Below are 24,057 nucleotides of genomic sequence, written 5' to 3'. Positions count from 1 at the left end.
CAAAAACCTACAGCTAAAAAAAAAAACTTATTTTCAGACGAAACTGGATGAGGGCGCTCTAAATTTCACCGTTGGCCGTGACTGGGAAGGGCTTAACAAAAATGGCACCAAAAAGAAACTCATATTCTGCAAGTTACAAACTTCAAGTTGTAAAATATGCAGCCGAAAACAGTAATCGAGCAGCAGAAAGAAAGTTTGGAGTTAGTGAGAAACTTGTAAGGGATTGGCGAAAAGCTGACGAGGAGTCTGACGTCAGCGACGGAGATGACGAAAGGCCCTGCGTACTACCGGCATCAGTCGTGGCTTTGTTTGAAAGTGACACGGAGGACGAAGAGTTTGAAGGATTTAATGAATAGGAGTGACGCAGAAGGTTTGGAAAAAATTGTTATTTTTGTTATGTTATTTGATATATATTTTATTTCGTGTAGCAACTTCTATATGTTTTTATCGTTACAGTTCATAGTTGTTGGCTCGTTGAACTCTTGTTTTGTTAAATAAAGGGCCGTTTACCAAACCCACGTCTTCCCTTGTACTTTGTTAACGCTACAATATATTTATATACTACATCTGTGGAATAAAAGGAGTCGCAACTGTCTCACGAGGCTGACGTCAGCTGCTCACGCGCGGCGTTGTTGACATAAAGGACGAGAAATTTGATCGATGGATTTAATGATTTGGAGTGACACAAATGGTTTGATAATATTGTTGTTTATGTGATAGTTATTTAAAATATAGTTTATATATCGTTGTATGGGCCTGTGGAATAATTTGAACTTCGGCGCGGCACACGGCATTGACAAAGGACGATCGATAAAAGACGAGAAATTTGATCGATGGATTTAATGATTTGGAGTGACACAAATGGTTTAATAATATTGTGTTTTATGTGATAGTTATTTAAAATATAGTTTATATATCGTTGTATGGGCCTGTGGAATAATTTGAACTGCGGCGCGGCACACGGCATTGTTGACAAAGGAGATGATAAAAGACGAGGAATTTGATCGATGGATTTAATGATTTGGAGTGACACAAATGGTTTGATAATAGTGTTGTTTATATGATAGTTATTTAAAATATAGTTTATATATCGTTGTATGGGCCTGTGGAATAATTTGAACTACGGCGCGGCACACGGCATTGTTGACAAAGGACAATCGATGGATTTAATGAATTGGAGTGACACAGATGGTTTTATAAACGTGTTATTTATGTAATAGTTTTTTTTAAATAACTGAATGTTACGTCAGGCCCGTTCTCAGCTCTTCGTTTGTGTTTATGTCACGTTAGCATACCTATCGTTTAGCCTGTTGTTGCTCGCTCATGACTGTTCTTGGTGTTGGATTTTGTCGAATAAATTGCCCCCCCAAATGCGACTTATACTCCGGAGCGACTTATATATGTTTTTTTTCACATTTTTGGGCATTTTATGGCTGGTGCGACTTATACTCCGGTGCGACTTATAGTCCGAAAATTACGGTAGTATTGTGCAAAAACTGCAATGCTGTTTTGAATGGCATTTCACCAATGTCCCCAGCAACTTCTCCCACGACTTTCTATATACTCCGTAATAAAATCTGTAATGAAGGTTTTAAATGAGTTTTCACTTTGCAGGTGAACCCAGCAAACAGGCTTGTTATTTGATCCACATGCAATTAATTGGAAACATGGAGTTGTACAGACCAGTCGATTTGTTTACTACTTCTCAATGACGATGAGCTTGTGTCAACAAGTCACTAATCATGTTTTTGGCTTGAGGAAGAGGCAGAGTGGCTTGCACAAATAATCACGATTCATGGTCAGGCATGTGAATTCAGTGTTGTTATTTTTTAGCTCCACCGCAGCTTTAGAATAGACAGCCAGCCACCCATTCATTTTCACAAAATGGGTTGTTTCTTTTCTTTCTTTCTCATGCACAGACATTTTAGGGAGCCGATGCTTAATCAATCAATAGGCTGATGTCATTAACATTATTCCTAAAATTAAGAAATAATCAGAGATTACTTTGTATGTACTTTATCATGACTTTGAGATATTTTCACTTATTTCTTTTAAATTTGACTTGGTGTGGTTTTCAGACAGATGGTCCAGGAGTGTAACAATCCCAAAATAAACTTGGTCAAAACCAGATCAAAATGATTTATGGGTGGTTCTCAGAAAGTGTGGTCCAAATGATGGTCAAATGCTGATTTAATTCTAGACCCATTAATTTCCACTTCCTAATTGACCACTTCCTCTTCGTGACATGAGACAACACACCCATGTAATTGACAGATCGTTCTACCCTTAAAATATATTAGCAGTTGTCACCAATAAAGCAGTAGAATGTGAACACAACACAATCCTGTATAATCGAAACCCACAGTGTCCATAATTGATGAAACAATGCCATTAAAAAAATACAAAGGATGAACAACAACTGTAGCTTAATGTGTAACGGCTTAAGTTGAACCTGAAATTCAAACAGTTCAACGCAAAATACAATTTTAAACATTACTTTTTTTCATTCTATGAAGACCAAGTAGGCTACTTTGTTCCATTACTGTAATTTTCATTTCATGTTGTGCATTGCACCTGAGTTGTACCTGAGAATCCTGCACCGATTACAATATTGCCATATGCTGGGTGGCGGTCCAACACAAAATGACGGTCAGGTGTTTTCTGGTAAAATAAAATATGAAAAATTAGCAATAAAAAAAAATACAGAAATTGTATTGTAGTTTAATTTAATAATAATAATAATAATAATAATAAAATAATACAGAAATTGTATTGTATAGTTTAATTTGCTTTAAGCATTAACCATTGTGATTCCATAACTTATAGATTTCGCAACTGATTCAAATAATTACATCAGAATATTTAGTTTATATTTTCCAAGGTTTCCAGGTGGAGGGGCAAAAGACAAGAACTGAAACAATTATTTTGAGCTATGTCCATGTATATGACTATATTTATGTATATGCAGTCATTATTGAAATTATGTATTTCAATATTATGTTCATATGGTATATTATTTTATATTTATATTATTCAATATACATTTATAATATAAATTATCCATCCATCCATTTTCTGAACCGCTTAGTCCCCACGGGGGTCGCGGGTGTGCTGGAGACTATCCCAGCCGTCATCGGGCAGTAGGCGGGGGACACCCTGAACCGGTTGCCAGCCAATCGCAGAGCACACAGAGACAAACAACCATTTGCACTCGCACTCACACCTCGGGACAATTTGGAGTCTTCAATCGGCCTACCAAGCATGTTTTTGGGATGTGGGAGGAAACCGGAGTGCCCGGAGAAAACCCACGCGGGCCCGGGGAGAACATGCAAACTCCACACAGGGAGGGCCGGAGGTGGACTCGAACCCACACCCTCCTAACTGTGAGGCGGACGTGCTACCCAGTGCGCCACCGAGATAAATATTATAAATTATTATTATATAAATTATTATTCAATATAAATTATGCATTTATGTATATGCAGTCAACATTGAAATTTCATAATTTAATGGCATTTTTTTACTTTATTTTTTTTTCCTCCTTCCTTTTAATTCATGGGAAAGTCACAGACAACAATAAAGTAACAACGCTGTTAGAGGTAACTACAAATTTTATTTTTTGTCTTAAATTGGATAGGGGGTGGGATTAAATAAGTCTTACTTCTTCCCACTCCTTTTCAAACAGGTAGACTCTGCCCATTTTGTGCAGTAGATTGTGTTCTGTTTATACCTCGTATTTATACAAAGTCATCCTTTAAATCAGTGGTCCCCAACCTTTTTTGCACCACGGACCGGTTCCGTGTCAGAAATATTTTCGCGGACCGGCCTTTATATAAATAAATATATTTATATATTTATTATTTAAATATTTATATACACTACCGTTCAAAAGTTTGGGGTCATAAAATTGTTTGGGTGACCCCAAACTTTTGAACGGTAGTGTATATATTTATTTAGATAATTATTTATAGATTATATATATAATCTTCTGTGTAAAAAATCTTATAATATATATGTATACTTATATTCATAGATTTTTTATAATCTTATACAAATATAAGATATAATTTATAATATTTAATTCATAATATTTTATTATAATAATATTTACACTACCGTTCAAAGGTTTGGGGTCACACAAACAATTTTGTGACCCCAAACTTTTGAACGGTAGTGTATATAAATAGGATGAAATAAAATGATACGACTGGCATAAAAACAAATATAAACCACATAAAAATAAAACGTTGAATTAGTGGGAGCACCGAGCTCTTTTCTCAGAAATGAGCCGTTCCCATCTAGGCGTAATCGGAGACAATGACACCCGAAGTGGTTAAGGTTTGTCTTTAAATGCAGGATGCTTGGTCTCCATGTGCCGAAGCAGGTTTGAAGGCTTCATTGCCTCGTTAGCTAGCCTTTCGCCACATATGCGGAGTGCACTTGGCGCGTCAGAGTCACCTGTGGCGATAAATCCATATTTTAAGTAGGACTCCAGAAATGTTCTTTTAAATGCAGCTTTCCTTTTCTTAGAAGTCGTAGCCTCTTCTTCTTCTTCAGTGTCCTCATTGGACATTTTTCCCTTTCCGAAGAAGCTTTCCAAACTTCTCTGTTTCTTGCTCATTTTTGCTTGCCTCGCGGGCTTGACTGTGGTGACATGTCACGTGACCGAGACGAGCGCCCTGTGTCAAGAGTCCTTATTTTTCAGATGCACCGACAGATGTAATTGGGAGAGATTCGCCAAATTTTTTATATTTTTCAAAATAAATCCTTACTCATTTTTGCTAGCTTTGCGGGCTCGACTGGGGAAACATGTCACGTGACCGGGACGAGCGTCTTAACCTGAATGAATTGATCGTCAATGCAAAAAAAAAAAAATTTTTTTTTTTTTTTTCCCTGTGCGGCTCCGCGGCCGGTACCAAGTGACCCACGGACCGGTACCGGTCCGCGGCCCGGTGGTTGGGGACCACTGATTTAAATGACTTTCACCTTGTTTTTGCTTTTTATTTTTGTTTTCATTTGATTGGTGATGTATAGTTTACATGTTTGAAACAAATAAAATTCATTCATTCAATATATTGGAACTCAAATATTGGCAGTATTCCGGTTTTAAAGACAATTAAACGTGGGCAAAAACCCAAATAAGACACCAGGGTTACCCCGTTTCTAACCCAAATATTGGGCGTTGGTGTTCTGGGCATTCTCTTACTATAGTTTTTACACAAGGAACACAGGAAGTACTTGTATGCCTGTCACCCTCACCTAACTTGAATACGTCAAAGTCTGCTTTATTGTCAATTTCTTCACATGTCAGGACATACAAAGAGATCGAAATTGCGTTTCCTACTATCCCACGGTGGAGACAAGACATATTACACCCAATTGGTCCACAGACAGGAAAATTCTGTAGCCATCCCTGCTCCGCCGTCTGCTGACAGATGATGCAACACGGTGCCGTGCACGTCGCTTACAGTACTGTTATATTATAGCAAATAATGTGCTGAAAACCTCCCTGATGTTCTAGTCGTTCGGATGCGGAGCTTTCACCTCCGCGGCCTGGGTTCGATTCCCGGTCAGGTAACCAGATGCAGCCATAAAATTATGTATTCTTCATGTCTTTAAATGTGATAATGTTGCCGTTAGAATAGGCCTCTTTGACATGTGATTAGACAAGTAGCTTGATCTATGCCATTTGCTGTGACCCTTCTCTTGCTTTCACTGGCTTTCATTTTTCTATGACACTCTGCACACACATATGAGTTGATCTCAGTTAAGACTCCAAGGTCATACATTATCTCACAGATGATGCAACACGGTGCCGTGCACGTCGCTTACAGTACTGTTAGATTATAGCAAATAATGTGCTGAAAACCTCCCTGATGTTCTAGTCGTTCGGATGCGGAGCTTTCACCTCCGCGGCCTGGGTTCGATTCCCGGTCAGGTAACCAGATGCAGCCATAAAATTATGTATTCTTCATGTCTTTAAATGTGATAATGTTGCCGTTAGAATAGGCCTCTTTGACATGTGATTAGACAAGTAGCTTGATCTATGCCATTTGCTGTGACCCTTCTCTTGCTTTCACTGGCTTTCATTTCTCTATGACACTCTGCACACACATATGAGTTGATCTCAGTTAAGACTCCAAGGTCATACATTATCTCACAGGCTAGGCCAGCGGTGGCCAACCCGCGGCTCGCGAGCCGCATGCGGCTCTTTGCCGGGTTTCATGCGGCTCTTTTACGTTCGCCCCGTTTGGGGGGGGGGGGTGTTTAATGGGACGTCAAACGCTGCGCGTTCGCTTCGCTTCGGGGGGGGGGTGTTAATGGGACGTCAAACGCTGCGCGTTCGCTTCGCTTCGGAGGGGGGTGTGTGTGTTAATGGGACGTCAAACGCTGCGCGTTCGCTTCGCTTCGGGGGGGGTGGTAATGCGACGTCGAACGCTGCGTGTTCGCTTCGGGGGGGGGGGGGGGGGGGGGGGTTTGTGGCTCTTTGCAGTACACAGTAAAAAAATGTGGCTCTTAGTCTCTGACTGGTTGGCCACCCCTGGGCTAGGCAGTCAACCCCTTGCAGGAACCAAGAGTACCGTATTTTCCACACGATAAGGCGCACTTAAAAACTTAAAATTTACTCAAAAAACCACAGTGCGCCTTATAATCCAGAACGCCTCATCATCAGTTGATGAATTCGTTGATCCATACTAGTTGTACACAGCACTCCGCCATAATGTTTCAGTATGTATTAGTACGACTAGTAAATTACAAGGTTGCATTGCTTTCAGCATTACGGCAACCATGGTCAGGGGCGTCACCGAAGTAAGCTACTACTGATCGCATGACATTTAAAAAAACACCAATTTTTTTTTCTATAGGCTAGAATCGCTTGATTGACATACTAAGCTTATCGGGAGGCAGTCACAGTGAACCCCCCTCACCGCAGCAAGCCCAGCATCAAAGCTAAGAAGCTAATCAACGTATTACGCATCAACGCACGCACTCGCTTTTTTCTTTTAAACTAAAGAAAGTTTATGACCGGCAAAAATGAGTGGGGTTGCTGGACCAAGTAAGAAGCCAAACCGAATTACTTTAATCCCATCGCTTGATTGACATACGAGTAAGCCTATCGGGAGGCAATCACAGTGAACTGCAGCAAGTTTGGACCCCTCCTCACCGCACCACATAGACACCTAAGCTAAGAAGCTAATCAACACATTACGCATCAACGCACGCACTCGCTTCTTTCTTTTAAACTAAAGAAAGTTTATGACCAGCAAAAATGAGTGGGGTTGCTGGACCAAGTAAGTAGCCAAATCGAATCACTTTCATACGGAAATGAAGCTGGACTTTACCTCATTGACTGGGTTGACATTCCCTTTAGCACAGCTCCATCTAGTGGATGCAGAACGCAACCCTAGTCAACCCCAGTTTGATGCAGTAGCTTCTATTCTATGCGCCTTTTAATCCGGTGCGCCCTATATATTAAGATTAAGATTAAGATTAAAGTCCCAATGATCGTCACACACACACCTGGGTGTGGTGAAATTTGTCCTCTGCATTTAACCCATCCCCGTGTGATTTTAATCCATCCCCTGGGGGAGAGGGGAGCAGTGAGCAGCAGCGGTGCCGCGCTCGGGAATCAGTTGGTGATCTAACCCCCCAATTCCAACCCCATATGAAATCATTTCTAAAATAAAAAATTCAATGGAGGTGTACCTTATAATCCAGTGCGCCTTATAGTGCAGAAAATACGGTAGTACAAGACTAGACCTTGGAAGAGGGGGTTACATCTTCTTCCGCAATCTTGCAGAGAAGGCTCCACAGCTGTGTCTCAGTCTTTCGGGCATACATTAAATAGAAATGAGAAGGCATCTGCCTGGTAATTACTATTAGCATAGCGAGCATTAAAGATAAAGAACTGGGAAAATATAACATTGTTCCACCGTCACTCAATGTGTGCGTACTCCAGCGGCCAGGGATACAGATATTTTCAGAGGAAAGTACATTGGCACAACACCATCAAAAAGTCTTGCTACAGAATTCAACAACAAAATGGCATTGTAAAAGTTCAGTCCTTATTTTCAACGGTTGAAAAAATGGATGTATCCACATCGACCAATACTGAAGACTTATGGAATAATGGAAAATTAAATGACTCATGCTGATTTAATTTTTTTATAACACAAACACTTTTCCTTTGAACTGGACAGTTTCGTACCCGAGTGTTTTGTAAACCCATCTGATTTTATTGAATTACTCAAACAAAGAATTGAAAAAAAAATGCTCCTGACCGTGTACATGCAGCTCTCAATCACAGCGGGCTCAGGGATCAGGCCTGGAAAACTGCGAGCAATGTAGCACCGGAGGATGTCAATATCAGCTCCCTCTGTCTTCTTGTCCCTTTGGTCCGGGTCAGTCTCACTGCCATCATGATAACAAATCTGTAACCACATAAAACAGTACATTCTATGACGTCTATATACGTACCAGTTGTGATTGTGGTTATCGAAATGCAGTGGTTATACAGAACAGCAATTTACACCCACTGCCCAAAAATTGGAACAGCAAGATCAAATTGTTTGTTTTTGTTGTATACTGAGGACATCAGACTGCCCGCTTTTATTTCAGGGTATTTACCAGAGGTGAGCATTCCATCAGTCACTGACGAGCACCCGTTTTGCTCGCGAATGAAGAAGAATAAAAATATAAGAATAGGGATGCACGATAATTATTATAATTTCTATCGTCCCAATACTGAAAAATAAGCCAATAGTTAGGCCGATAGTCACCGGCCAAATACTCTTCGACTTTAAAAATAATATTTATTATAAATATTGAAAGTTGGAATAAAGCCTTTCATAGGCGAACGGTCCCATTCGTAGCGGCCCGACAGCCATGGTACTGCCTCGTGGGCGGCCTACTTCGGTGGCCGCCGAAGTGCTTGGACGCAGGAGAGTGTTGATTAACAATGTATTTTCTTTTTTAACTGTACTTTTATTTACCTGAGTTGTTGGATACTAAAATTGACATTGCATTACGGTAAATATTGACTACTTTGCACCAGGGCTGTGGACTCGGTCGGATTTTTGCACCGAGTCCGAGTCCAAGTCCGGCCTCTTGACCACGAGTCCGAGTCCGGCTGTCCATTTTTTCTGTTAATTCATGTGACTGCTTAGTCTTTATTCAAGGCTAATTTAGATCAAAATCTAAATAATTACAACAGTTTTGTGATGGCTTTGTCGTTATTAAACATATAAACGAATACAATAAACAGATACTTTCAAGTTTTAATCATTAATTACACCATTATAGCTCAGACATTTATCTAAACACAAATAATTAGTGACGACCCCACAACTATCGAAACACATCAATGATATAAGCTGGGTGACATAATCGTCCTTGACATTGGTACATAACGTAAACATTAACCTAAGTGCAACTCAACGTGGCCGCATTGATCGTAACTTACGCTCGGTCTTGTACGTGCACGCACGCAGGCAGGCGGGCGGGCACGCAACAACTAAATTTGTCTTCATAACAAGCAAGCAGGGCTGTGGACTATTCCTACGCGCATTCTCAGCAGCATGATGAAAATAAAATTCAATAACGTCACTGAGGCATATTTTAACGAACTCCACTTCATTGTATGGCTTTTTAGCCCGTGCAATGTTCCAAGCCAGTTGAAACAATGCAAGTGTGACAGTCTCTGAGTGCTTCGTAATTTTTTTGAAAAACTGTACCTATTTTTCTGCCTGACTTTTCAAAGTCTCCAAACTTGTGCTTGCGAAATTCAGTCCCTTTTGCAAAGTCCTTATCGATATTGGCATGAAGTGAGCTGAAGTGGCGCTGACCATTTGAAGCTTTTAAATGCGCCAATGACGTCCGACATATCAGGCAGAATGGCTTGCCATAGCGTTCAACAAAAAACAACTTTAACTCTGTTAAAATCGTCCTGTGTTCATCGTCATATATTCGTTTAGCTGTGCATTTTTTCCTTGCCATTTTGGCAAGCGTCTTGTCAGCTTTTCTAGACCTAATGGGCCCCCATAGTCACAGTCGCCATTCATTAAAAAGCCAGCAAAACCAATCGCTCTGTTTGTCCCTCCTCCTTTGCGGGATTTCCCCTCACGCGCATGCGCGTTTGACCGGTTGGCGAGGTGGCGGCCGACAAACGCCGGCGGCGCTCAATGCTGTCAAGTTCTTTTTCAAACTTGATCGTAAGCAGGGCTGTGGACAGTATTCCTACGCGCATTCTCAGCAGCATGATGAAAATAAAATTGAACGTATTTTTTTTTATTGTCGGACTCGGTGGACTCGGTCAAAATCAGCCCCGAGTCCGGCAAAAATGACCGAGTCCGACCGAGTCCCCGAGTCCGAGTCCACAGCCCTGCTTTGCACTGCAGGTTAATCACAAATAAAACCAGCGGAACTTGCGTATATCGTTGTCGGGTAGGTGATGGAGGCGTAAAGAAAAGCAGGGCGGCCGAGTTGAATTTTGTTTAAGCTAATCGCTAACAGTGATGATGAGTTGTTCAGAAAATGAATGGATGAACAGCAAACGCTTTTGTCAATACAAGGCCTGGTCCAGTTGAGGCATATTCAATACAATACAACACAACACTCTATAAAAGTATTAGGGCTACCAAAATTTTATTTATTATTTCAACATTTGGGCAGTATCATTAAATGTTTAACATCCCAACCACAAATACCGTGAAAACATGCAGAATGGAGAAATGAAGCCTAGTGATTTGATTATAAATTGTAACATAAGTGCAGATGGACCACTGATTGCAGCAATGTGCTTTTACACCCATAATTTTTTTTTGTATGTCAACTTTTATATATATTGTTAGAAAGCCCACGTTGATTATATGTGAGTAGTTTTCTGCGCTAGTTGGAATTGTCCCACTATATTTGAATGCACCACACATCTGCTGCCAACAGCGAGTCACAATTTTATGGCCAGGCTGCGACAGGCCACACAAAATAATAATTTCAGTACTTCTGGTTTATTTATTATCTGAGGCTGAAAATATTTATTTTGAAAAGTGGCTGAATTCGCACTGTTACATCCGTCTCTGATTCTTGATGCATGGTCAAGTTGTCTGATGTAACGCTAATATTAAATCCACAAGCTAGTAAAATAAACAAATGCATTTGGAAAGTTTTTGTCAAGATACTCCCAGCTGGTGAGGAAAGCTTGTTGTGTTACTCTTAGTCTCGTTGCCACAGCCCACAAGGCTATTCACTATGTTTACATGCAGTCAATATAAAGTTTAAGGACAACATACTGGTTTCTGAAACATTTACAATAGCCTGTTTACTAGGGGTGTAAATCGCGGGTTTTGTCACGATACGATATCATATCGATACAAAGAACCACGATACGATATTTGCCGATATCTTAAAGCCTGCTGTGATTCATTCACGATATAGTGCTCCACGATCGATATATATATATATTTTTTTTAAATAAAAAATATAGAAAAATATCCTGATTTATAACAATTCATACGCAAAATCAACAAGGTACTGCAAACTCTTTATTTAGGAAATTACAAGAGTATTGTAGTATACAAAGTGCTTATTTTAACACTGAACTTTATCAAATTCCTATATTTTTTCTCATATAAGTAAAGAAAAATGAATATTCTTTCTTTTTTTGTAATACCATTAACTTTAAAGTGCATTACTGAACTATTTAATTACAAAACAAAAATAAGTTCTTTATAATGAATGAAGCCCAAAGGGGAGCGAATTTCCTCGTCTTCTTGGACACTAGCCATAGCACCAGCCCAGGAGCCGCGTAGTTGTCGGCTCCCCTTTCACGTGCCTGCTCTGCTCACAACATAACACGCCGCGTACTGCTCCCGGAAAGAGGAAGCAAGCAACAATGAACTGGATTTCAAAATAAAGTCGCGTCTAATGTCCGAGGTCAAACACGGCGATATAAATCAATGTTTACGTTTAGCATCGATGCCAATAAATCGTAGAGCATTATATCGATTAATCGATGTGTATCGATGAATCGTTACACCCCTACTGTTTACGTATCTGAGTGAGCGAGCTACTCGCACAATTGAATACCTTGATTGAAACGGTGACACAAACTAACGTCATGACACGAATAGATAATTTCCGGATGTTACCTCTACCAAAAATAAAACACATTATAGTCATGTCACTTACCACGGGAATAAAGCAGTTGGTTTCTCCCTCGGTCGTAAAGTGTGCTTTTTTTTCCCCGTGTCCCTGAGCAGCACTACTTGTGTATTTCCAGCCAGTTGTTCAATGTTTTTTTTCCACCATGCACCCATCCATTCATCCATCCATCCATCCAAATCCTTTCATCCGTCATCTACTGCTTATCCAGGTTCGGGTCACAGAGGCAGCAGCTTCAACAGTGAAACCTAAACTTCCATCTCCCAGCCACTGTCCCAGCTCTTCTGGAGAGATCCCAAGGCGTTCCCTAGGCCAGCCAAGAGACATCGTCTCTCCAGCATGTCATGGGTCGTCTAGCCAGTGGGACATGCCCGGAACACCTCAACAGGGAGGCATTCGGGAGGCAACCTAATCAGATACCCAAGCCACCTCATTTGGCACCTCTCAAAGAGGAGCCACAGTGAGTATAAGTAACGCCTAATTCAGACCTGGTGCGAAACAGGTCTGGTGCAATCTTCTCTGGACCACCGCAAGGAATAGAACGCATCGGAGTCGATAACTCAATTCACTGGTTGCGGTGTGTCAGCGAAACGTCACTGCCGTTCGCAAGCCTTCTAGTTCTTCTGGACGCATGCATAATGAAGCTGATGAAATTACACCGCTCGGACAAGAAATCTGGTGTATGAGGTGGATCCGGTATACCGTATTTTCCGCCCTAAAAGGCGCACCGGGTTATAAGGCGCACCTTCAATGAACGGCCCATTTTAAAACTTTGTCCATATATAAGGCGCACCGGATTATAAGGCGCATAAAATAGAAGCTATACTGCATCAAACTGAGGTTGACTAGGGTTGCGGTATGCATCCACTAGCCAATAACCAACGAGCCCTCTGTAAACAATCGCGTTTCTCAAACGATCTCCTATAAAATGATCAGAACTGACTAAAGTTCGATCTAACGCATTGGTACTACTTACCTATGTTTCCCTTCCATATCGATCCGTAGATTTACTCGAAACATTAACAGAGCAGCCTATTTTGACATGAAATAGCCTGGTACGTATAGCAGCTATCGCAATAGCATTACCCATCCGCAAAGTCTCACGAGCCTCAGTTCGCAATCTCCCATGAGCCTCAGCAAAGTGTAAACAATCGCGTTTCTCAAACGATCTCCTATAAAATGATCGGAACTGACTAAAGTTCGATCTAACGCATTGGTACTACTTACCTATGTTTCCCTTCCATATCGATCCGTAGATTTACTCGAAACATTAACAGAGCAGCCTATTTTGACATGAAATAGCCTGGTACGTATAGCAGCTATCGCAATAGCATTAGCCATCCGCAAAGTCTCACGAGCCTCAGCTCGCAATCTCCCATGAGCCTCAGCAAAGTGTAAACAATCGCGTTTCTCAAACGATCTCCTATAAAATGATCGGAACTGACTAAAGTTCGATCTAACGCATTGGTACTACTTACCTATGTTTCCCTTCCATATCGATCCGTAGATTTACTCGAAACATTAACAGAGCAGCCTATTTTGACATGAAATAGCCTGGTACGTATAGCAGCTATCGCAATAGCATTAGCCATCCGCAAAGTCTCACGAGCCTCAGTTCGCAATCTCCCATGAGCCTCAGCAAAGTGTAAACAATCGCGTTTCTCAAACGATCTCCTATAAAATGATCAGAACTGACTAAAGTTCGATCTAACGCATTGGTACTACTTACCTATGTTTCCCTTCCATATCGATCCGTAGATTTACTCGAAACATTAACAGAGCAGCCTATTTTGACATGAAATAGCCTGGTACGTATAGCAGCTATCGCAATAGCATTACCCATCCGCAAAGTCTCACGAGCCTCAGTTCGCAATCTCCCATGAGCCTCAGCAAAGTGTAAACAATCGCGTTTCTCAAACGATCTCCTATAAAATGATCGGAACTGACTAAAGTTCGATCTAACGCATTGGTACTACTTACCTATGTTTCCCTTCCATATCGATCCGTAGATTTACTCGAAACATTAACAGAGCAGCCTATTTTGACATGAAATAGCCTGGTACGTATAGCAGCTATCGCAATAGCATTAGCCATCCGCAAAGTCTCACGAGCCTCAGCTCGCAATCTCCCATGAGCCTCAGCAAAGTGTAAACAATCGCGTTTCTCAAACGATCTCCTATAAAATGATCGGAACTGACTAAAGTTCGATCTAACGCATTGGTACTACTTACCTATGTTTCCCTTCCATATCGATCCGTAGATTTACTCGAAACATTAACAGAGCAGCCTATTTTGACATGAAATAGCCTGGTACGTATAGCAGCTATCGCAATAGCATTAGCCATCCGCAAAGTCTCACGAGCCTCAGTTCGCAATCTCCCATGAGCCTCAGCAAAGTGTAAACAATCGCGTTTCTCAAACGATCTCCTATAAAATGATCGGAACTGACTAAAGTTCGATCTAACGCATTGGTACTACTTACCTATGTTTCCCTTCCATATCGATCCGTAGATTTACTCGAAACATTAACAGAGCAGCCTATTTTGACATGAAATAGCCTGGTACGTATAGCAGCTATCGCAATAGCATTAGCCATCCGCAAAGTCTCACGAGCCTCAGCTCGCAATCTCCCATGAGCCTCAGCAAAGTGTAAACAATCGCGTTTCTCAAACGATCTCCTATAAAATGATCGGAACTGACTAAAGTTCGATCTAACGCATTGGTACTACTTACCTATGTTTCCCTTCCATATCGATCAGTAGATTTACTCGAAACATTAACAGAGCAGCCTATTTTGACATGAAATAGCCTCGCGGGTACAACAGCTATTCTGTGACGCCCCCTGACTACAGTTGCCGTAATGCTGGGAAGCGATGCGACCTTGTAATTTACTAGTCGTACTAAAACGTACTGAAACATTTTGGCAGAGCACTGTGTACAACCAGTATGGATCAACAAATTCATCAGTTGATCCATATATAAGGCGCACTGGCCTATAAGGCGCACTGTCGGCTTTTGAGAAAATTTTAGGTTTTTAGGTGCGCCTTTTAGGGCGGAAAATACGGTATTTAAAAATAAAACCGTTCTGCAAACTCTTTTTTTTTTTTTAAATTCGTGAAAACATCAACCTGCAGACCTTCCATTTTAGCTAACTACATAGCTTGGCATGAGTTGGACATTTAAAAGGCAAAAAAACGAGCTCAAAATAAATTAAACATGACAAAATAACACTATACGTATAAACACAAAACCTATTTACCCATGGTAGAAGAGCCACAGTCTAGAAATAATGTCCCAAAAGTGTATCAATGTGAATGAAAGAATGGCTATTGTTTACAAATTGCTCTCTTTTACACAGTTGTTATTGTGTGAGCTCAACTCTTTAGTGTGAACCCTTCGAGATCTTGTGGTCTCCTGGGCGGAGATTTACGGATACGCAACGCAACTGGTCGCCACCGGTGTGAATTGTGGTTGCAGGTCTTGCGTGGAAAAACCGCACTACAGCCGGTGTAAATTAGGCGTAAGAATCCCTCCTGGATGCCCGAGTTTCTCACCCTATCTCAAAGAGAGAGCCCGGACATTCTACGGAAGAAACTCATTTCGGCCACTTGTATCTGGGATCTTGCTCTTTTGATCACGACCCACAGCTTGTGACCATAGATGAGGGCAGGAACACAGATCGATTGGTAAATCAAGAACTTTGCCTTTTGGCTGAGCTCCTCTTTCACCACCACAGACCAATACAGAGTCCAGATCATAGCAGATGTTTTTTTCCTCTCCAGAGGTACCTGGTATCTAGGAGATATGGTTATTTGTCATTTGTGCTGTTTAAAATTCACAAAATTATACTGATAGTGGTGCTTATTGCAACACAATACATTATTTGACTTGGCCTGCGGAACATACTTCACCAAAGTCTGGTACATACTTTGTTAGTTTTGCATGCTGAGACATACAGTACCTTCATCAGGCCAGGGTATTCATTGGAAGGCAGGCCGTAAATATCCTCTTTAGCCTCCTCTCCTTCAGTCAGTATGAAGCAGGGAAACCGTTTCTTCACATGGTATGACTCAGGAATCTTCTCTTTCCAGTAGCACACATTGATTCTCACCACCTACAGTAACACAAACGGGACTAAAATCACTTTTTTTTTCCATTGCACATTTTGGCAACAAGGTCATTCTGTCGACACGGTAAAATGGTTTTGCCATGTTTAACAAATATTTGCTGCCGTTTTTGCTGGGTATTAATGAAAACTGAGATGTCTAACTCTGGGTCCAGCCCCATGTAAGATGGGCAGTTGATTTAATAAAGAAAATGTTTTTGTCAAAACATTTTGTTTGTTTGGTAAGAGTTTTGCATTGTAATTGTTTATTTCCTTTTGCTGATCCGAACAACCAATGATTTATAAAGGAAAATCTTGAAAATGATCAGAGCTGCCCAAATTTTTGCATATGACTGTATCTGTATATCTAGATCAGGGGTGGGCAATTCCAGTCCTCGAGGGCAGGTGTCCTGCATGTTTTCTATGTCAACCTGTTGCAACACACCTGATTCAAATGGTTAGATAATTAGCAAGGTCTGCAGAAGCTGGATAACAATCCTGATCATGTGAATCAGATTGTTGCAGCAGGGAGACCTATAAAACATGCAGGACACCGTGAGGACCGGAATTGACCACCCCTGATCTAGATTGATCGGTTTTGTCGACACAGTAAATTGTTTTTGCAATGTTTAACAAATATTTGTGAGGCACTGCAGTTTTCAGTGGATATTGTTGAAAACATGTATTTACTTAATAAATGCGATGTCTAACTTTGGGCCCAGGGCCAAGTATATATCTATATCTAAATTGATCAATTTATCAAGAGTATGCCTTAACATGCCCTACTGTTGCGTCACACGTGGGATGCCAGAATGTGACGTCATTATTATTGATCAGCAACAAACTCATAACAGTGGTGTTTATTTTCATCTATTATTGCTCTATTTCATCAATTATTTCTCACTGCTTCAACCGGGAGGTGTGTAAATGCAACGTTCGTAGGCGCTGGATGGTGGAACTACTTCAGATAAGAATGACTACAAATACAAGTAAATACTTTCTACACAATAACAATAAGAAAGTGTAGTCTGATAACGACTGAAAAACATTATGCATTAGATTAATTGTCAGTGGAAAAGTGCACATTTTGGAGTAACACGTTAGTACTACATTACTGGCATCACTGCTTCTAATCATACCTATTATAATCTGGGGTTAAAATCAAAGTCAAAGTCTGCTTTATTGTCAATTTCTTCACATGTCAAGACACACAAAGAGATCGAAATTACGTTTCCCACTATCCCACGGTGACAAGACATAGTACACAATATACATACAACAGCACAAAAAGTAAAAACAAGAAGGCACAAACAATGAATAAATAAGAGCGATGAATAAATAATAAATAAACAAATAACATAATAAATAAGAGGAGCAAAAATGGAGCAAGTGTGCATACAGCAGACAGTCAGAATATAGCGCAAAAGTACAGGATGTTATGCAGCCGAGGGTGGAGAGGGGAGAGAGTTCAGGATCCTAACAGCCTGGAGTATGAAGCTGTTGGTGAGTCTGGTGGTGCGGAAGCGCAGGCTCCTGTACCTCTTCCCAGAGGGCAGAAGATCAAACAAAGAGTGAGCGGGGTGACTCACATCACACAATCGTGGTCGCCTTGCGGGTGAGATGGGAGGTGTAAATGTCCTTCAGGGAGGGGAGTGCAGCACCAATAATCTTACCAGCTGTGTTCACTATGCGCTGCAGGGCCTTCATGTTGTATTCAGTGCAGCTGCCACCCCACACAGCAATACAACTGGAGAGGACGCTCTCAATGGTGCCATGGTAGAATGTGGTCATGATGGCCGGAGGAGCACTTGCTCGCCTGAGTTTCTGCAGGAAGTACAGGCGGCGCTGAGCTTTCTTCACCAGTGATGCAGTGTTGGTGGTCCAGGAGAGGTTATAACATCCATCCCATCCATTTTCTGTACTGCTTTGTCCCCACGGGGGTCATGGGTGTGCTGGAGCCTATCCCAGCGGTCATTGGGCAGTAGGCGGGGGACACCCTGAACCGGTTGCCAGCCAATCGCAGGGCACACAGAGACAACCAACCGTCCGCATTCGCATTCACACCTAAGGGCAATTTGGAATGCTCAATCGGCCTACCAAGCATGTTTTTGGGATGTGGGAGGAAACCGGAGTGCCCAGAGAAAACCCACGCGGGCGTGGGGAGAACATGCAAACTCTACACAAGGGGGTCGGAGGTGGAATCGAACCGGCATCCTCCTAACTGTGAGGCGGACGTGCTAACCAATGTTCCACTGAGCTGCCTTGTTATAACATGAAAATACTAATTATTACCTCTAAAGGAAGATGTAGGTCAACATTGGCCAGCAATTTACTAGTCCAAGGTCCAGCGGTAATCACAAGTCCCTTGGCTTGATAAACACCCTCAGATGTCGACACTGTCACAGTCGGGCCAGGCTTGATGTCTGTTACCTTTTCTTGGTCTTTAATTACACCACCCAACTTCTGAAACTGCTCCTGGTAAACAGAAACAAAATAATTCACACCTACTGTATAATTTGTAAGGCCGTTAGTAACATTTTTTGTGGTTCATTTCTGGACAGAGTTTAAACTATCATTTGCACTCGTGCTGTACCTGTGCAACCTTCAGTGCTCGATCTGCATATAACACTCCAGCAGTGGTGTCCACTAAAGCACCATCCCCATCAGCCAAGATGACATTAGGAATGTGCTGATTGAAATTGTCAGGGGTAAGCACCACCATAGAAATCTTGTTCTTCTCCAGGGTGCTCTTAAAGTCAAGGTAGCGCCGACTGTTCTCTGGTCCCATCACCAGAAGTCCTGTTCGTCTGTAAGGGGAAGGTGGGTTGCAGATTGATAAGAGACAAATCAGGATGTAACATTTCCAAATTGATTAAAAAAACAAAAAAAACCCAACCAAAAAAAAAAGATATTTTTAATAAATAACCCCCCACCATAAAAATTGTTCAACAATGCTGATTTTCATTTTACATGAAAAATAGGAGGAATGGGGAGAAAACTCCAGTACAAACCATGAAGAATCTGAAACACAAAAAATATGCATATCCATCTACAAATACGGATATCCACAGGTCCCGGACTGTGAATATGTATACAGGGGTAGACTACAGTTTTTAGTTGCAATATCATCAATCACCACTAGATGGCAGACAACGCACAGAGTTGGCAAAATATTTTTTTTTAGGATTTAGAATGATTTGTAGGACAAATGTATATTCACATTAGCCGCAATAATGTTGATTTCTCTGAGGGAGATCATTTTTTGTGAAAAAAAATTACGAAAGAGTTCTTATTACGTACATTCACATCGAATGCAAAATGAACGGCGGCGTGACGTGCCTCGCACGAGTTTGATCGCGCCACATTTATCAGAGACGATGCGGGGCACTACTTGTTTTAATAAGGGGAAAAGAACCACTTTCTTTCCATTTTCTTCCAAAGCAAAAACAGACAACATAAGAATAAGATTCTTTCAAGATGGCGGCGCGTGCACACGCAGCGACCTCTCTCTGTCCCGCCCGTACGGTGTTTTGTTCGTTTAATGAGTGTTTGTCCGAGAGTTTTGTGTGTTCGTCTCGTCGTACTGAGTCGTGCTACAAGTACAGCAGGCAGGTTCTGCTCGACATCGGCGAAAGCGAGTTTTGTGGCGTTCTGGACTTTGAAGCGGGGACATTAAAGGAGCTAGGACTGCTCCGTCCTGAAACGTCGCCGGACTCCCCTGCTATTCCTCCCCCGGTTAGGGAGCGTCGGAAGCGGTGTGCGAGGAGGCTGAAGAGGGGCAAGCGCGGAGGCGTCCGGGCCAGGCTGGCGGCCAACCCAGCTCGCCCGGCCGTGCCTTCCATTCTTCTGGCGAATGTTCGATCGCTGGACAACAAAATGGATTACGTTCGCCTGCTGAGATCTACGAACCGGACAGTGCGTAACTGCTGTGTGCTCGTGTTCACTGAGAATTGGTTGACTGTCAACATTCCGGACTCTGCTGTACATCTGGAGCGGCTAGCGTGCTATCGGGCGGACCGGGCCATTGTAAAAGGGGGAAAATCGCGAGGAGGTGGAATATGCGTCTACATCCGTGACGAATGGTGTCGGGACTCTGTAGTGGTATGCAAGCACTGCTCGCCACTGGCGGAGTTTGTGATCATTAAGTGCCGTCCTTTTTACCTGCCGAGGGAATTTACTGCGATTCTGCTAGTCGCGGTATACATCCCGCCTTCCAACATCGAAGGCGACAGGATCGCGGCTCTTAGTGAACTGTACCAGTCTGTCAGTGAACAACAGACGGCGCACCCTGACGGTTTCACCATCTTCGCTGGGGATTTTAATCACGCTAACCTGAAGTCTGTTTTTCCGAGGCTTCACCAACATGTTAATTTTCCAACACGTGGTGACAGCTTCCTGGACCTGGTCTACTCTTCACATAAAGGAGCTTTCAAAGCCGCCCCCCTCCCCCATCTTGGACTTTCTGACCATATCACTGTTATGCTTTTGCCCGCGTACAGACAAATGGTGAAAGCATCCAGGCCGGTTCGCAAGCGGGTTAGAGTGTGGCCTGAGGGTGCCTCTGATGTGCTTCGAGACTGCTTTGGCTCTACTGACTGGGAAATGTTTAAGCAGGTGGCCACTTGCAATGATCGGACGGATATAGAGGAGTATACTGACTCTGTTTCCTCTTACGTCGAGAAGTGCATTGATGATGTGACCCACTCGAAATACATCGTCACTCGGGCTAACTGGAAGCCGTGGCTGACTGGGCCTGTCCTCAGGCTGCTGAGGGCCAGGGACAAAGCCTTCAGAGCGGGGGATGAGGCTGGCTTGAGGACAGCGAGGGCCGACCTGTCCCGGGGCATCAAGGAGGCGAAAAGGGCGTTCTCTTGCAGGATTACCGCCCACTTCAAGGACAGCAAGGACGCGCGGAGCCTTTGGCAGGGCATTCAGACCATCACGGATTACAAGCCCGCGCCGCAGAGCTGTGAGGGCGACATCCGTCTGCTCAACGATCACTCTTATTTATTCATTGTTTGTGCCTTCTTGTTTTTACTTTTTGTGTTGTTTACTTGTATGTATATTGTGTACTATGTCTTGTCACCGTGGGATACTGGGAACGTAATTTCGATCTCTTTGTGTGTCTTGACATGTGAAGAAATTGACAATAAAGCAGACTTTGACTTTGACTGTCTCAGAAAATTAGAATATTGTGATAAAGTTCTTTATTTTCTGTAATGCAATTAAAAAAACAAAAATCTCATACATTCTGGATTCATTACAACCCAACTGAAATATTGCAAGCCTTTTATTATTTGAATATTGCTGATTAAGGCATACAGTTTAAGAAAACTCAAATATCCTATCTCAAAATATTAGAATATCATGAAAAAGTATACTAATAGGGTATTCAACTAACCACTTGAATGGTCTAATTAACTAGAAACACCTGCAAGGGTTTCCTGAGCCTTGAAAAACACTCGGCTTGGTTCAGTAAACTAAATCACAAGTATGGGCAAGACTGCTGATCTGACTGCTGTCCAGAGGACCATCATTGACACTATCCATCAGGAGGGTAAGACACAAAAAGAGATTTCTCAAAGAGCAAGCTGTTCACAGAGTGCAGTTTCAAAGCACAGCCACAAAAAGTCTGTTGGAAGGGGGAAATGTGGCAGGAAACGCTGCACAACCAAGAGAGATGACCGCAGCCTTATCAGCTCTGTGAAGAAGAGTCACTTCCAGAATTTGGGGGAGCTTCAAAGACAGTGGACTGAAACTGGAGTCCAGGTATCAAAAGCCATTGTTCACAGATGTGTCTGGGAAATGGGCTACAATAGCCTTATTCCCATGGTCAAGCCACTTCTGAACTCAAGACAACGGAAGAAGCGTCTGACTTGGGCTATGGAAAAGAAGCACTGGACAGTTCCAGAGTGGTCCCAAGTCCTCTTTTCAGACAAAAGCAAGTTTTGTATTTCATTTGGAAGTCAAGGCGCCAGAGTCTGGAGAAAGGCTGGAGAGAAGCAAAATCCAAGTTGCTTGAAATCCAGTGTGAAGTTCCCACAGTCAGCGATGGTTTGGGAAGCCATGTCAGCTGCTAGTGTTGGTCCACTGTGTTTCATCAAGTCTAGAGTAAATGCAGCTGTGTACCAAGAGATTTTAGAGCACTACATGCTTCCGTCTGCTGAAAAGCTCTATGGAGATGATGATTTCATTTTCCACCATGATCTGACACCTGCCCACAGCGCCAAAACCACCAGTAAATGGTGTACTGACCATAGCATTACTGTCCTCGATTGGCCTGCCAATTCCCCTGACCTGAACCCCATAGAGAACTTGTGGGGTATTGTTAAAAAAATGTATATATATGTAATCATGCGTTCTCTAATCGATGCTTTACCGCAATATTACTGCAATATATGCTTGCTGTTTGGCCTTGCTGTTTTTATGATGTACCACAGAAGAGAGAGGTTACAGCTGGGTCCGACAGGTCGCAGCGGACAACTCAGCAAAATGAAGACATCTACCAAGACAGTTCCTTTTAACAAAGACCCTTTTGATCTGATCAACAACATGCCTCATCGCTATCTCGCACCCCCCAATGAACCTGCAAGTGATCACTCATGTTCCCTGATTTCATCACAGACACAAAGAATGGTTGCTGATCACTCATACTCCTCATCACACTGTTCCTTTTTAGTATGTAACACCTTGTGATTTTTCTGCTTACGAGACAAAGCCCACGCGTTTTCCCCCTCCCCTTTAGGGGCTTTATCTCATTTTGTGGGTAGGGCAAATCCAAATAAAAAGCGCAGGAGTGCATACAGATATTTAGTGTAGTGAGATTGTTGTAAGCGATCTGTACTGCACTCCTCGCGAGAAAAGAACTAATATTCCGTCTCACTTGTGGTTTGTTTGCTGATGCTCTTCTCTTAATAGTTATTCAGTCAGCGAATTAAACCTAACAGGTATTGTGAAGAAGAAGCTGAAAGACACCAGACCCAACTATGCAAATGAGCTAAAGGCTGCTATTGAAGCATCCTGGGCATCCATGCCTCCATGCCACGCCGCATTGATGCAGTAATCCGTGCACAAGGAATCCCAACCAAGTACTGAGTGCATTAATGGACATTTTCCAATGATTGATTTTGTTTCGGTGTTTTAAATATTTTTTTGTACTTGGTCTGAGGAAATATTCAAATTTTATAGGAATTTTGAGTTTTCTTAAGCTGTAAGCCATACTCAGCAATATTAAAATAATAAAAGGCTTGCAATATTTCAGTTGATTTGTAATGACTCCAGAATGTATGACATTTTTGTTTTTTTAATTGCATTACAGAAAATAAAGAACTTTATCACAATATTCTAATTTTCTGAGACAGTCCTGTATGTTGCTGTGATCGTGTTGTCCGATCGCGGTTTGCTTCGTGTGCGCGCCGTTTGATTGACAGCTCCGGCGCGCTCCTTTAAGTTTGCCTCGCATCGTACGAGTAGCCGTTATGCAGCGACTAACGGTCGCCATCAAATGTATTTTGTTGTCTCGATCGATGACTTATGTTTGGTGTGTTGCCGAGAGTATTTCATTTATGGTTATTCATTAGTATTTTTTGCCAATAATTCAGTTAAGCAATCAAAACTGAACCACGTCTTCCCTCCTGTGTTCTGACCGACACCCGGGGGCGAAAAGAGCATAAGCATCCGAGCCAACCATATACAGTCCTCAGGTTCCCCAACAATAGCGGTAGCAGTTTGCATTATTTTATTGCAATGTTTTTCCTCATCCAGATTTGTTTCAAGACTACAGTTAGACTTCA

At 42.1% G+C, this 24,057-nt stretch overlaps 1 protein-coding gene and 1 long non-coding RNA gene across 4 annotated transcripts in view; one reads left to right on the top strand and one right to left on the bottom strand.

Moving 5' to 3' along the window:
* The window catches only part of pipox (pipecolic acid oxidase), a 35,708-nt gene that overhangs the window by 1,119 nt on the left and 10,532 nt on the right, over window positions 1-24,057 (bottom strand). The window contains exons 3-7 of one of the 3 annotated variants that reach the window (XM_037268441.1): window positions 18,858-19,071; window positions 18,557-18,739; window positions 16,121-16,273; window positions 8,283-8,432; window positions 2,586-2,661 (exon numbers count right to left, since the gene is read on the bottom strand). In XM_037268441.1, coding sequence (XP_037124336.1) covers window positions 2,586-2,661; window positions 8,283-8,432; window positions 16,121-16,273; window positions 18,557-18,739; window positions 18,858-19,071 — 776 coding nt within the window. Of the gene's footprint in view, window positions 1-2,585; window positions 2,662-7,688; window positions 7,828-8,282; window positions 8,433-16,120; window positions 16,274-18,556; window positions 18,740-18,857; window positions 19,072-24,057 lie in introns of those variants that run through there. The other 2 variants (XM_037268442.1, XM_037268443.1) reach the window with 2 other exon arrangements.
* On the top strand, window positions 24-15,470 carry LOC119132887. The gene is made up of 3 exons (XR_005099973.1): window positions 24-200; window positions 6,569-6,577; window positions 15,461-15,470. It is a non-coding gene; the product is annotated as an uncharacterized LOC119132887 (long non-coding RNA).

The sequence above is a fragment of the Syngnathus acus genome, chromosome 13, assembly GCF_901709675.1.
Source record: "Syngnathus acus chromosome 13, fSynAcu1.2, whole genome shotgun sequence".
In the NCBI taxonomy this organism is placed as follows: domain Eukaryota; kingdom Metazoa; phylum Chordata; class Actinopteri; order Syngnathiformes; family Syngnathidae; genus Syngnathus; species Syngnathus acus.
This window is presented reverse-complemented; position numbering and strand designations above follow the sequence as displayed.